The 14,133-nt window shown below is 50.8% G+C and overlaps 1 protein-coding gene across 5 annotated transcripts in view; it reads left to right on the top strand.

The window, feature by feature from the left end:
* The window catches only part of LOC119963895 (leucine zipper putative tumor suppressor 3-like), a 293,965-nt gene that overhangs the window by 242,000 nt on the left and 37,832 nt on the right, over window positions 1–14,133 (top strand). For all 5 annotated transcript variants that reach the window (XM_038793275.1, XM_038793273.1, XM_038793277.1 and 2 more), the window contains one exon: window positions 2,573–3,064. In XM_038793275.1, the coding sequence (XP_038649203.1) occupies window positions 2,612–3,064 (453 nt within the window). In that variant the 5' untranslated portion in view covers window positions 2,573–2,611. The remainder of the gene's footprint in view (window positions 1–2,572; window positions 3,065–14,133) is intronic.

Below are 14,133 nucleotides of genomic sequence, written 5' to 3'. Positions count from 1 at the left end.
CAAGGCTGCAGACTCAGCCTCGGATTTCAACCTGGCGCTACTGGCATATAGGGCAACCCCTTTGTCGACTGGTTTGTCTCCGGCGCAGTTGCTCATGAACCGCAACCTGAGGACGACTGTTCCAGCCATCCATGTTCCAGACGTTGACCACCTCACGGTGCTGCAGAAGGTGCAGCAAAAGATCACGTATGATGCTCATGCCACGGATCTGCCTGCGCTGGCTCCAGACGATGTTGTTCGCGTTCAGCTGCCTGAGGGAGGTTGGTCAGCTCCAGCTGTTGTCGTCAGACAGGCTGCTCCCAGGTCTTTCGTTGTCCAAATGGCTGATGGTTCCATTTTACGGTGCAACAGGAGGGCGCTGCGTAAAGTTCCCTGCCCATCACACGACCGCACTTCTCCGCATGTCATCATGCCTCCTCCGGACGTCTTGCATCATGAGGCCACCGATCTGGCAGCGATCCCACCTGTCCACAAGGCCACCGGGATGGAAGCCATCCCGCCTGTCCAGGTGCCGGCGTCCCCCCCTCCACCTCTGCGGCGATCGACAAGAATTCGTCGCCCACCACAAAGACTGAATCTATAGACTTAAATCTTGTAAATTTTGTTCAGTTTGCTCTGTATCTGCACGATAGACACCTTCCCATGTACATATGTTCATTCATTTCCCACTTGTACATAGTTACTTGTACATAGGTATGCATGCATTTCCAGCCATGTTCCAAAATTTATTTTAAAAGGGGGAGATGTCATAATATCCACTCATGTATATCATGAGATGCAGACAGGCAATGATTGACACACAGGATAACCAATGAACACTCACGACACAGAACAGCCAATCACCAGACAGGACACCACAACTATAAAGCCCACAGCGAATTAAGGCCCTCCCACTCTCATAGCTAGGGAGATCGTCACAGTGCACAGGCCAATGAACATCATCACCATGTGGTAGAGAGCTAGTCTGGTCACGCCAGTAGGAGGTTATCAGTTAGGTTAATACAGTGTCAACCCACAGCAGATTATGTACAGCAATCAGCAGGTTCAAAAACAGTGTTGGACCATCTCCTGTGTCGGAAACCTGTTTCTCGTTTTACTGCATCCAGTTGCAGTCGATGTTAGACCAACATAGATAACACATCAATAACCTCCAAGGCTGTGGGCAATGCGCTGGAAAATGGGATTTGTTTTGTCAAATCTTTGTTGGCTGACATAGACATGATGGGCCGAATGGCCTGCTTCTGTGCTGTAACCCTCTATGAATCTATTTGCTATGGCATCACTTATAGTCCAAATTAAAGAGATGATAACTATATCCTGGAGATAATATCAGTTCAAGAGGAGTGCCTGAAGTTTCTAGTTTACTGATTTCTGTTTGAGGAACAGCACAACGAGATTTGTAACATGCAGTGTAATAGGTAAAAGCGTTGGGCTGGGGCTGGTGAACTGCCTCATTTAAAATCAGACAGAGCAATGACCAGCTGAGGAAGGTGGAATGAGCACCTGCTCTTCACGCGCAGAGAGTTAATCAGTGGGGAGGCAGGTACCAGGAAGACTGACAAAATCAGACTGCCGAGCGATGTCACTGCTCTTAAAGCAGATGCTTTGTAAAATCCCACAGGAAATTTAAGAAACAAAACCTTGATGACTTATTCCAAATAGAAACATTACATAAGCAGAAGATACACAGCGGAAAAGTTTCCATCAAGCTGTTGACAGTTCTAATGTTTGTTGATGAATCTTTCTTGTCAAGTGTATTTGAAAGGTTTAGAGGACATGACTGCACAGTGTGCTTTGACACGACCGGTTTGTCAATCTGAAGCAGCTTTTAACTGATGAATGTGTACTGAATGTTGCTTTTTATGCCAAGCTGGATGTACCCCCCCCCCCCCCCCACCCCCCAACACTCCCAGCTCTCCATGTAAATACTTTTCTCCCACCTCAAACTTTCTTGTGTCTAGGGTTTCAACTGTAGCTCAGTTGGTAGCACACTCTCCTCTGAATCACAAAGTTCTGGGTTCAAGACACACTCTAGGACTTGAGCACAAAAAGAAAGGACTATCCTGCTGAAGGTGCAGTCTTTTGGAGGAGACGTGAAACTTAAGCCCTGTCCACCTGCCCGGGTGGATGCAAAAGATTCCGTGGTACTATTTTGAAGAGGAACAGGAAAGTTATGCAGAAGTGTTTTTACAACAGTCCATGCTCAGGCTAGCTTTTTATTCCACATTAGTTCGTTGAATGTAAATTCCAATAGCTGCCATGGCGGGATTTGAACCCATACTGTCTGTGCGGAATCTGCATGCTCTCCCTGTGTCTGCGTGGGTTTGCTTAGGGTGCTCCGGTTTCATCCCACAAATCCCGAAAGGCGTGCCTGTCAGGTGAATTGGACATTCTGAATTCTCCCTCCGTGTACCCGAACAGACGTCGGAATGTGGCGATTTGGGGATTTTAACAATAACGTCATTGCAGCGTTAATGTAAGCCTACTAGTGACAATAATAAAGATCATTATTATTAAATTATCCGCTGTTCTTGTGACTGTGGGAACTCACCTGTTTCTCTTTCCCTTTCAGTGCCGCAGACTGATGCCACTCCATTGCTCCTGAGACAAGATGGCAAAACTTCAAATGCTTTCGGCAACCAGTGAACCCGGTTACCACAGCTGTGAGGCGTATCCTGCGTTCTCCCCCAGATCCGCTGACCCAGGTTACTCCCAGGGCATTATGGGAAGTGTTGGCAGTGGTGTCGCCAACGAACAGGAATTTGCAATGAAAAGCGTGAACAGCAACAGCCGAAAAGGCCACACCCAGAACAGCAGTCGGCAGCAGCACGATGGTCTGAGGAATGGGTACACTTCCCGGGAATTCTCGAAACGCTTCTCGACTGATGAAAAATGCTTCAAGCCCGAGAAAATGCCTAATTCTTTATACATTAACGGGGACCATCGCACAGGCGACAGAACTAAAACTGATGTAACTAACAACAATGAGAGGAACATGCCTCCACAGTACAGAGAGCCAAGCAACCCCCCGAAGATTTTGCCTGTATCTGGCAAACTAGAACAGGTAATAATGCACGGTGAGATACGACTAATGTGAGAGAAAAGGTTTCCCAAGCCCAAGCAGGACTTGGCGTGTAGCAAGGGTCTGCTCTTGGCTTGGAGAGAATGTGCCCGCAAAGGTGGGATCTGCATTGCCGGGAGGGTGGGTGCGGTCTGGAATTGGGCCAACTGACCTGGGAAAGGGGTCGAGGCTTTCCTCTAGATTACTAGGCTCTCGGCTAAGAATACATAATGAGACTTGGCTGAGAACCAGAAATCCATTACTCTTGTTGGAACACCTGAGGTCCAGAGAAAATATTGCTGCCTTGCCAGCTCTGACTCTTGAATCTTTGTCGTCAATTTCAAAATGTTTATTTATACAAGATTAAGTGGTTTCAAGCCTTGTGGCTTCTGTCATTGATAAGAGTCTCTATGATTGACATTATTATTGCCCTGTAGTAAAAGTAAGTGACTTTTTTGAAAGCTTTTTTAACACACGCTACTGCCACTCTTTATTGAACATAGAAATGCCATAGCTTTACATAGAGGGCATGAGTGTGAGTGGAGGGACATAGGGGTATGGGGAGGGCAAACGGGTGGATGGAGTGCCATAGCTTGGCATAGGGACATGAGAAGGACCTTTTGGAGCTCACCTTTTAAAGAGTCCCGTCATGCAGACTCAGATCATGACTCCTCTGAGTGGCCCGACTGTGTGAAAATTGCAGAAGAGTGGGTCATACCTGTCTCTACATATCTATCTCTACAGTGCCATTCATTAAGTTGTTGGCTGATCGGATTGTGGCTTCACGGTAGCATAGTGGTTAGCACAATTGCTTCACAGCTCCAGGGTCCCAGGTTCGATACCCGGCTTGGGTCACTGTCTGTGTGGAGTCTGCACGTTCTCCTGTGTCTGCGTGGGTTTCCTCCGGGTGCTCCGGTTTCCTCCCACAGTCCAAAGATATGCAGGTTAGGTGGATTGGCCATGATAAATTGTCCTTAGTGTCCAAACTTGCCCTTTGTGTTGGGTGGGGTAACTGGGTTCAGGGGATAGGGTGGAGGTGTAGGCTTGGGTAGGGTGCTCTTTCCTAGAGCCGGTGCAGACTCGATGGGCCGAATGGCCTCCTTCTGCACTGTCAATTCTATGATCACTCCACATTCTACCTCCCACGATAACCTTTGACTCCTTTGTTAGTCAAGGATCTATCCACCTCTCAACGCCTCTGCAACATGTGCCTGGCTCAGCCTGGTACAATTTAAGGTTGTGCACCGGGCTCACATGACAGTGGCCCGGATGAGCAGATTCTTTGGGGTGGAGGACTGGTGCGCAAAATGTGCGGGAGGAACAGCGAACCATGTCCACATGTTTTGGACATGTCCAAAGCTTCGGGGAATTTGGCCGGAGTTTGCGAACATCATGTCCACAGTGTTAAAAACAAGGGTGGCGCTGAGTCCAGAGGTGGCGATTTTCGGGGTGTTGGAAGATCCGGGAGTCCAGGAGGAGAAAGAGGCAGACGATCTGGCCTTTGCTTCCCTGGTAGCCCGGAGACAGATACTATTGGCATTGAGGGACCCAAAGCCCCTGAAGTCGGAGACCTGTCTATCGGACACGGCTAGCTTTCTCTGTTTGGAGAAAATCAAGTTCACCTTGAGAGGGTCATTGTTAGGGTTCACCCGGGGGTGACAACCGTTCGTCGACTTCTTTGCGGGAAATTAATCGTCAGCGGACGGGAGTGAAGGGGGGGGTGGAGAAGTTTAGATTAGAGTAGGGGGTTAATAAGGGTGGAGCCTGTACATGAGGTAAATGGCTTTTGTACTATGTTCATGGTTTAATGTATATTATTTATTTTATTGTTGTTATTAAACCAAAAAATACCTCAATAAAATGTTTATTTTTAAAAAAAGATCTATCCACCTCTGCCTTAAAAATAGTCACTGACCCCGCCTCCATCGCTGTCAGGGCAAGAGAGATCCAAAGACTTATGACCGTCTTGAGAAATAATATCTTCTCATCTTCATCTTAAATGAGTGACCCCTTATTCTTCCATTATTAATTCCCGAACTGTAGTCTCTCCCACTGGGGAAACATTCAGCATATATGCTGTCATGTCCCCTCAGGATCTTGTATGTCCCAATAAGATCACCTCTCAGTCCTCTAAACTCCAACGGATACAGGCACAGCCTATCCAACCTTTCCTCAAGATAATGTCCTCCTTCATCCCGGATATTAGTCATGTGGACCTTCTCTGAACTGCTTCTAATGTGTTTATATCATTTCTTCACAAAGGCGACCAATGCTCCGAGATGTGTTCTCACTAACTGTAGGTTAGTGACATCCTGACATTTATATTCCATTCCCCTTACAATAAACAACAACATTCTATTTGCTTCATAATCATTGCCACACCTGCATACTAACCTCTCCTGATTCATGTACCAGGAGATTCAGATCCCTCTGTACCTCCGAGCTCTGCAATCTCTCTCCATTTAAATGATATGCTGCATTTCCATTCTTCCTGCCAAATTGGACCAGTTCACCTTTTCCCACATTATACTCCATCTGCCAAATTTTTACCCACTCACTTAATCTGTTTAGATCCCCTTCCAGACTCTTTGGGCGGGATTCTCTTAGCCCTGTGCCTGGCCGGAGAATCCCCGCGACCGGGCCACGTTGGAGAGTGAGGGGGGCTCTGACCCCGGGGGTGGGAGGGGGGTGTTGGGGGGGGGGGGTCTCTGATGTGGTGGCCCATTATCGGGGCCCATTGATCGGCATGCCTGAGGGACTCATTTCCTACGTGTCGGCCCCTATAGCCCTGCGCATATTGCGTCGGGGCCGGCGCGTTGAAGGAGGCCACTGCGCATACTCGTGTTGGCGCCGGCGCCACTGCGCATGTGCGGATCCCGTGGCGGCCAGTTCACGCCGGGATCGGCAGATGGTCCCCTGTAGGGGCCTGAATTAATCCCGCCCGTTCACGCCGTTGTAAAACGTGACGCCGTTTGCGACGGCGTGGACACTCTGCTGGGGGAATGAGAGAACCCCGCCCTTTATGTCCTCTTCACAACTTACTTTCCTAACAGTTATTGTGTCATCAGCACATCCATCAACCATACATTTGGTCCTTTCATCCAAGTCATTGATATGAATTGTTAATGATTGAGGCCCCCAGCACTGATCCCTGTACCCAGCGCCGGCCATAGGGTTGCTGGCGCCCCGGGCAAGCTGAACTTCGGCGCCCTTGGGGGGGGGGGGGGGGGGGTGGGGGGTGGGGCCGGGGGGGGGGGGGGCGGACCCGAGGGGGGCAGGGGGGGCGGACCCGAGGGGGGGGGGCAGGGGGGGCGGACCCGAGGGGGGGGCAGGGGGGGGCGGACCCGAGGGGGGGGGGCGGACCCGAGGGGGGGGGCGGGCGGACCCGAGAGGGGGGGGCGGGGGGGGAGGACCGAGGGGGGGAGCGGACCGAGGGGGGGAGCGGACCGAGCGGGCGGGCGGACCGAGCGGGCGGGCGGACCGGGGGGGGGGCGCCTTGGGGGAGGGCGGCCACCGCGCATGCGCTGGTTGGCGCCGGCCCAACTGCGCATGCGCGGGACCCGAGTCTCTGGCGCCCCCCAGCACATGGCGCCCCGGGCGACTGCCCGAGTTGCCGGTGCCTTGAGCCGGCCCTGCCTGTACCACTGCACTTGTCACATCTTGCCGACCTGAAAATCTATTTTCCCCTACTCTCTGTATCCTGTTAGCTAACCAATCCTCCATCAATGCTGACATGTTACCCCATACATCATGAGCTCTTATTTTGCATTGTTACCTTTGATGTAGCACCTTGTCAAATGTCTTTTGGAAATCTAGGAATAGCACATCCACAGGTTCTCTTTATCCACATTTCCTGTTATTTCCTCAAAGAACTCTTAATAAATTAGTCAAACATGATTTCCCCTTTACAAAACCATGTTGACTCTGCATGATTGCATTGAGATTTTTTAAGTTCCCCGCTATAACCTCCTTAATAATAGATTCCAGCAACTTCCCTACGACAGATGTACAGCTAACTGACCTGTAGTTTCCTGCTTTCTGTCTCCCTCCTTCCTTGAATTGAGGAGTGACATTTGCTTGTTTCCAATTTGATTGGACCTTTCCACATTCTAGAGATTTGGGGGAAATTAAACCATCGCATCGACTCTCAGCAACTTCTTCTTTTAAGACCCGAGGAGGAAGTCCATCAGGACCTGGGGACTTGTCAGCTTTCAGTTTGAATCATTTTCTCAGTACCCTGTCCCTGGTGATAGTCTTTGTTTTAAGTTCCTCCCTCCCTTTCACCTCCAGATTCACAATTATTTCTGGAATTTGTATACTCTGCAGTGAAGACCTGTGCAAAATAGCTGTTGAATGTGCCTGCCCTCTCAATTTCTATTATTAATTCGCCATGCTCACTTTCTAAAGGACAATGTTCACTTCCCTTACTCTTCTCCTTCATTTTTTAAAAAATAAATGTTTTATTGGGTTTTTGAACAAGGTATAATTACCGTTATGTACACAGAATAAGAAACATATATCTATATATATACACATATTTAGAAGAGAAGGGCACACCCCAACATAGAATACAATAAAATATGAAATAGACTAACTGGTGGGGTACTGTGCACCAGCTCGACAGCGGCAGCTCTGTGCATCTGGCCGAATTATTTACACCACGTAAGTTCGCGACTGTTTGCGCGGGGGGGTGGGGGGGGGGGGGGGGGTGGCGGGGAAGGGGGGGCAGGGGTGGTGGGGCCTGGGGGGGGGACAAATATACATTTGGGTGCCGGGGAGATAACCACAGTGTGCGACAGCTGGCCGGGTCGCGTGCCGCTGTCGCCCGCCTCTCCCGGACGGCTCTCGCCTCCGCTGCTCCTCCCGTCCTCCATCCCCAACCTCCTCGTTCCCCGCTCCTGGAGAGGTCATGCACGTTTTGGCACCCCGTGCCCTCCTTTCGACTCCCGTTTCGCTGCCCCGTGCCCCATCCCGCCGGTTCTCCTCTCCTGTCCCCCCTCCCTCCATGGTTTGCCCCTCCCTCCTCAAGTTCAGCTGTCTCCACCCCCCCTCCCCCCCCACCATGGTTCGCCTTTCTTTCTTCAGGTTTAGCACCCCCCCCCCCCCCCCGCCCCCCTTCCTCTCAGTCCCTCTCTCCCTTTCATGCCTTGGCTACCCTCCCCTGATTCTTGGCTACCTGGCTATTCTTCCTCTTGTTCGTTGGCCACAAACAGGTCCTGGATCAGTCGCGTGAATGGCTCCCACATTCTGTGGAAGCCGTCGTCCGACCCTCGGATGGAGAATTTGATTTTCTCCATTTGGAGAGATTCCGAGAGGTCGGACAGCCAGTCTGCAGCTCTGGGTGGTGCTGCTGACCGCCAGCCAAACAGGATTCTACGGCGGACAATCAGGGAGGCAAAGGCAAGGGCGTCCGCCCTCCTCCCCAGGAATAGATCTGGCTGGTCCGAGACCCCGAAGACCTCCACTATCGGGCATGGCTCCACCCTCACCCCCACCACTTTGGACATGGCCTCGAAGAAGGCTGACCGGTACCCCGCAAGCCTGGGGCAAGACCAGAACATGTGGGCGTGGTTGGCCGGGCCTACTTGGTACCGTTCACATCTATCCTCCACCTCCGGGAAGAACCTACTCATAAGGGTTCTTGTTAGGTGGGCTCTATGTACCAGTTTTAGCTGCGCCAGGCTGAGCCTTGCGCACGTGGCGGTGGAGTTGACCCTATGCAGTGCTTCGCTCCAGAGTCCCCATCCTATCTCAATCCCCAGGTCCTCCTCCCAATTCTTTCTTGTTGCGTCCAGTATGGTGTCGGCCCTTTCTGTCAGTCGGTCGTACATGTCACTACAGCTCCCTTTATCTAGGGTACTGGCGTCCAGTAGGTCTTCCAGTAGTGTCTGTCGTGGCGGTTGTGGGTACGTCCTTGTCTCCTTTTGTAAGAAGTTTTTGAGCTGCAGATACCGTAGCTCGTTCCCCCTGGCTAGCCAAAATTTCTCTGTCAGTTCGTCCAGTGTTGCGATCCTGCCGTCCATGTATAGGTCCCTGACTGTCAGTGTCCCTCCGTCCTGCCTCCACCTTTTGAAGGTGGCGTCAGTCAGTGCTGGTGTGAACCTATGGTTGTTGCAGATGGGAGCTTTGTCAGACATTTTGGTCAGGCCAAATTGCTGCCGCAGTTGGTTCCAGGATTGGAGGGTGGCTATCACCACTGGGCTGCTGGAGTGTTTTTTGGGTGGGGATGGGAGTGCTGCCATGGCGAGGGCCTGGAGGGAGGTCCCCACGCAGGAGGCCTCCTCCGCACGCACCCACTCGGCCTCTGGCTCCTGTATCCATCCCCTTACTCGCTCGGCTGTTGCCGCCCAGTGGTAGAATTGTAGATTTGGGAGGGCTAGCCCCCCCCTGGATTTTGTTTTTTGTAGGACCTTCTTTGGGATCCTGGCATTTTTACCCCCTCATACGAACGTCATGATTAGTTTGTCCAGCGCTTTGAAAAAGGCCTTGGGGATGTAGATTGGAATGGATCTAAACAGGAAGAGGAACCTGGGCAGTACATTCATTTTGATCGTCTGGACTCTCCCCGCGAGGGAGAGTGGGAGTGTGTTCCATCTTTGCAGGTCCTTTTTTACTTCCACCGTCAGACTGGTGAGGTTCCATTTGTGGATCCCTTTCCAGTCATGGGCTATTTAGATCCCCAGGTAGCGGAATTTGTGTCGGGCTTGTTTAAACAGCAGTCCCGTTAGTGCTGCCACACACACACACACACACACACACACACACACACACACACACACACACACCCCCCCCCCCCCACCCCCTGCGGGTGTACTGGGAAGATCTCGCTTTTGCTCATGTTGAGTTTGTAGCTCGAGACGGCTCCAAACTCTTTCAGGAACGCGATGATTCCGTCCAAGCTGCTCTGTGGGTCCGAAATGTAGAGGAGCAGATCATCCGCATAGAGTGAGAATCTGTGCTCTCTGCCGCCCCTTCGGATCCCCCTCCAACTTTCTGCTGCCCTGAGCGCGATTGCTAGCGGTTCGATCGCTAGGACGAACAGCAGCGGGGACAGTGGGCATCCTTGTCTGGTGCCCCTGTGCAGTTGGAAGTATTGGGAGTTGGTATTGTTGGTCCGTACACTCGCCATGGGAGCGTTGTATAGGAGCTTTACCAAAGCAGTGAACCCTGTTCCAAGCCCGAACCACTCCAGTACCTCTAGAACATAGAACATAGAACATAGAATGATACAGCGCAGTACAGGCCCTTCGGCCCTCGATGTTGCACCGACATGGAAAAAATCTAAAGGCCATCTAACCTACACTATGCCCTTATCATCCATATGCTTATCCAATAAATTTTTAAATGCCCTCAATGTTGGCGTGTTCACTACTGTTGCAGGTAGGGCATTCCACGGCCTCACTACTCTTTGCGTAAAAAACCCACCTCTGACCTCTGTCCTATATCTATTACCCCTCAATTTAAGGCTATGTCCCCTCGTGCTAGCCACCTCCATTCGCGGGAGAAGGCTCTCGCTGTCCACCCTATCTATCCCTCTGATCATTTTGTATGCCTCTATTAAGTCACCTCTTAACCTTCTTCTCTCTAACGAAAACAACCTCAAGTCCATCAGCCTTTCCTCATAAGATTTTCCCTCCATACCGGGCAACATCCTGGTAAATCTCCTCTGCACCCGTTCCAAAGCTTCCACGTCCTTCCTATAATGAGGCGACCAGAACTGTACGCAATACTCCAAATGCGGCCGTACTAGAGTTTTGTACAACTGCAACATGACCTCATGGCTCCGGAACTCAATCCCTCTACCAATAAAGGCCAACACACCATAGGCCTTCTTCACAACCCTATCAACCTGGGTGGCAACTTTCAGGGATCTATGTACATGGACACCGAGATCCCTCTGCTCATCCACACTACCAAGAATTTTACCATTAGCCAAATATTCCGCATTTCTGTTATTCTTTCCAAAGTGAATCACCTCACACTTCTCCACATTAAACTCCATTTGCCACCTCTCAGCCCAGCTCTGCAGCTTATCTATGTCCCTCTGTAACCTGCAACATCCTTCCGCACTGTCTACAACTCCACCGACTTTAGTGTCGTCTGCAAATTTACTCACCCATCCTTCTGCGCCCTCCTCTAGGTCATTTATAAAAATGACAAACAGCAACGGCCCCAGAACAGATCCTTGTGGTACGCCACTCGTAACTGAACTCCATTCTGAACATTTCCCATCAACTACCACTCTCTGTCTTCTTTCAACTAGCCAATTTCTGATCCACATCTCTAAATCACCCTCAATCCCCAGCCTCCGTATTTTCTGCAATAGCCGACCGTGGGGAACCTTATCAAACGCTTTACTGAAATCCATATACACCACATCAACTGCTCTACCCTCGTCTACCTGTTCAGTCACCTTCTCAAAGAACTCGATAAGGTTTGTGAGGCATGACCTACCCTTCACAAAACCATGCTGACTGTCCCTAATCATATTATTCCTATCTAGATGATTATAAATCGTATCTTTTATAATCCTCTCCAAGACTTTACCCACCACAGACGTTAGGCTCACCGGCCTATAGTTACCGGGGTTATCTCTACTCCCCTTCTTGAACAGAGGGACCACATTTGCTATCCTCCAGTCCTCTGGCACTATTCCTGTAGCCAATGATGACCTAAAAATCAAAGCCAAAGGCTCAGCAATCTCTTCCCTGGCTTCCCAGAGAATCCTAGGATAAATCCCATCCGGCCCCGGGGACTTATCTATTTTCACCTTGTCCAGAATTGCCAACACTTCTTCCCTCCGCACCTCAATGCCATCTATTCTAATAGCCTGGGTCTCAGCCTTCTCCTCCACAATATTATCTTTTTCTTGAGTGAATACTGACGAAAAGTATTCATTTAGTATCTCGCTTATCTCCTCAGCCTCCACACACAACTTCCCACCACTGTCCTTGACTGGCCCTACTCTTACCCTAGTCATTCTTTTATTCCTGACATACCTATAGAAAGCTTTTGGGTTTTCCTTGATCCTACCTGCCAAAGACTTCTCATGTCCCCTCCTTGCTCGTCTCAGCTCTCTCTTTAGATCCTTCCTCGCTTCCTTGTAACTATCAAGCGCCCCAACTGAAACTTCACGCCTCATCTTCACATAGGCCTCCTTCTTCCTCTTAACAAGAGATTCCACTTCTTTGGTAAACCACGGTTCCCTCGCCCGACCCCTTCCTCCCTGCCTGACTGGTACGTACTTATCAAGAACATGCAATAGCTGTTCCTTGAACAAGCTCCACATATCCAGTGTGCCCAACCCTTGCAGCCTACTTCTCCAACCAACACATCCTAAGTCATGTCTAATGGCATCATAATTGCCCTTGGTACAGCTCTATGAGGTATTTCCATTCGACTCTGTCGAAGGCCTTTTCTGCGTCCAGGGAGACGATCACCTCTTGTGTTCTCTCCTCGGAGGGGGTCATTATCACGTTCAGCAGGCGCCTGATGTTCGAGGTAAGCTGTCTACCTTTGACGAAGCCCGTCTGGTCCTCTGTGACCACCTCAGGTACACAGTCTTCTAGCCTTTTGGCTAGGATTTTGGCCAGTATTTTGGCGTCTACGTTCCGCAGTGAGATGGGTCTGTATGACCCACATTCCATTGGGTCTTTGTCTTTCTTAGGTATCAGCGAGATTGAGGCCTGTGCTAGCGTGGGCGGCAGTGTGCCCCTAGCTAGCGAGTCTGTGAACATCTCCCGCAGGTGCGGGGCCAGCGCTGTCACAAATTTTTTGTAGAAGTCCGCCAGGAATCCGTCCGGTCCCGGCGCCTTCCCCGTCTGCATGGAGCTAATGCTGTCCATGATCTCTCCCAGTGCTAGTGGTGCTTCCAGGCCCCGTTTTCTGCCCTCTCCCACGACTGGTATGTCCAGTCCATCAAGGAACATTTCATCCCAGACTCCCCCCTTGGGGGCTCTGAGGTGTACAGCTCTTGGTAGAAGGCCATGAAGGTTTTGTTAATCTTTTCTGGTTCCGTTTCCAATGTGCCTCCGGTACCCCTGATTTGTGCAATTTCTCTGATGGCTGCCTGCTTTCTCAGCTGGTGTGCCAACAGGCGGCTGGCTTTGTCTCCATGTTCGTACAGGGTCCCGCGCGCCTGGCGGAGTTGGTGCACTGCTTTCCAGGTGGAGAGCAGGTCAAAGTTCCTCTGTAGTTATTTCCTCTCTGCAGGAGCTCTATGGTCGGGGCCTCGGAGTATTTACAGTCTACCTCCAGTATGGAGTCGACCAGCCGCTGCCTAGCCACCCTTTCCTCCCTATCTCTTTGTGCTTTGAAAGCGATGATTTGCCCTCTTAGTATGGCCTTTAGCGCTTCCCAGAACGTGGAGGGAGAGACCTCCCCGTTTTGGTTGTTCTTGTACTCTGCTATGGCCCGCGCTATCCTTTCGCTGAAGGCCTTGTCAGCTAGTAAGGCACCGTCCAACCTCCATGTGGGGCGCTGGGCCTTTCCCGTCACTAGCCGCACGTCCATGTAGTGTGGAGCGTGGTCTGATATCACAATTGCGGAGTATTCCACTTTGTCTATCCCTGGAAGCACCGTTTTCCCCACCACAAAGAAGTAAATTCTGGTGTATACGTTGTGTACTGGGGAGAAGAAGGAGAATTCCTTCTCCTCCGGGTGGGCGAACCTCCAGGGGTCCACCGCTCCCATCTGCTCCATAAAGTGACTGAGTTCCCTTGCCATGCTAGAGGTTTTCCCCGTTTTGGGGTTTGATCTGTCCGTCTTTGGATCCTGTACACAGTTGAAGTCCCCCCCCCCATGATTAGTCGATGCGTCGCTATGTCCGGGATTTCTGCCATGGTCTTTTTAATGAAGCTCGTGTCGTCCCAGTTGGGTGCGTACACGTCGACTAGAACCACCGGTGCCCCATCCAGGGCCCCGCTGACCATGACGTACCGCCCCCCCCGGATCCGTAACCGTCCTTACTCTTCTCCTTCATAAATATCTGCAGAAACTCTTACTATCTTTTTATATTTCTAACTAGTTTTCACTTGTGTTCTAATTACTCCCTCCATATTAAGCTTTTAATC

Source organism: Scyliorhinus canicula, chromosome 3 (assembly GCF_902713615.1).
Source record: "Scyliorhinus canicula chromosome 3, sScyCan1.1, whole genome shotgun sequence".
Taxonomy (NCBI): Eukaryota; Metazoa; Chordata; class Chondrichthyes; order Carcharhiniformes; family Scyliorhinidae; genus Scyliorhinus; species Scyliorhinus canicula.
Note: the sequence above shows the minus strand (reverse complement) of the source record. Positions and strands in the feature narration are given on the sequence as shown.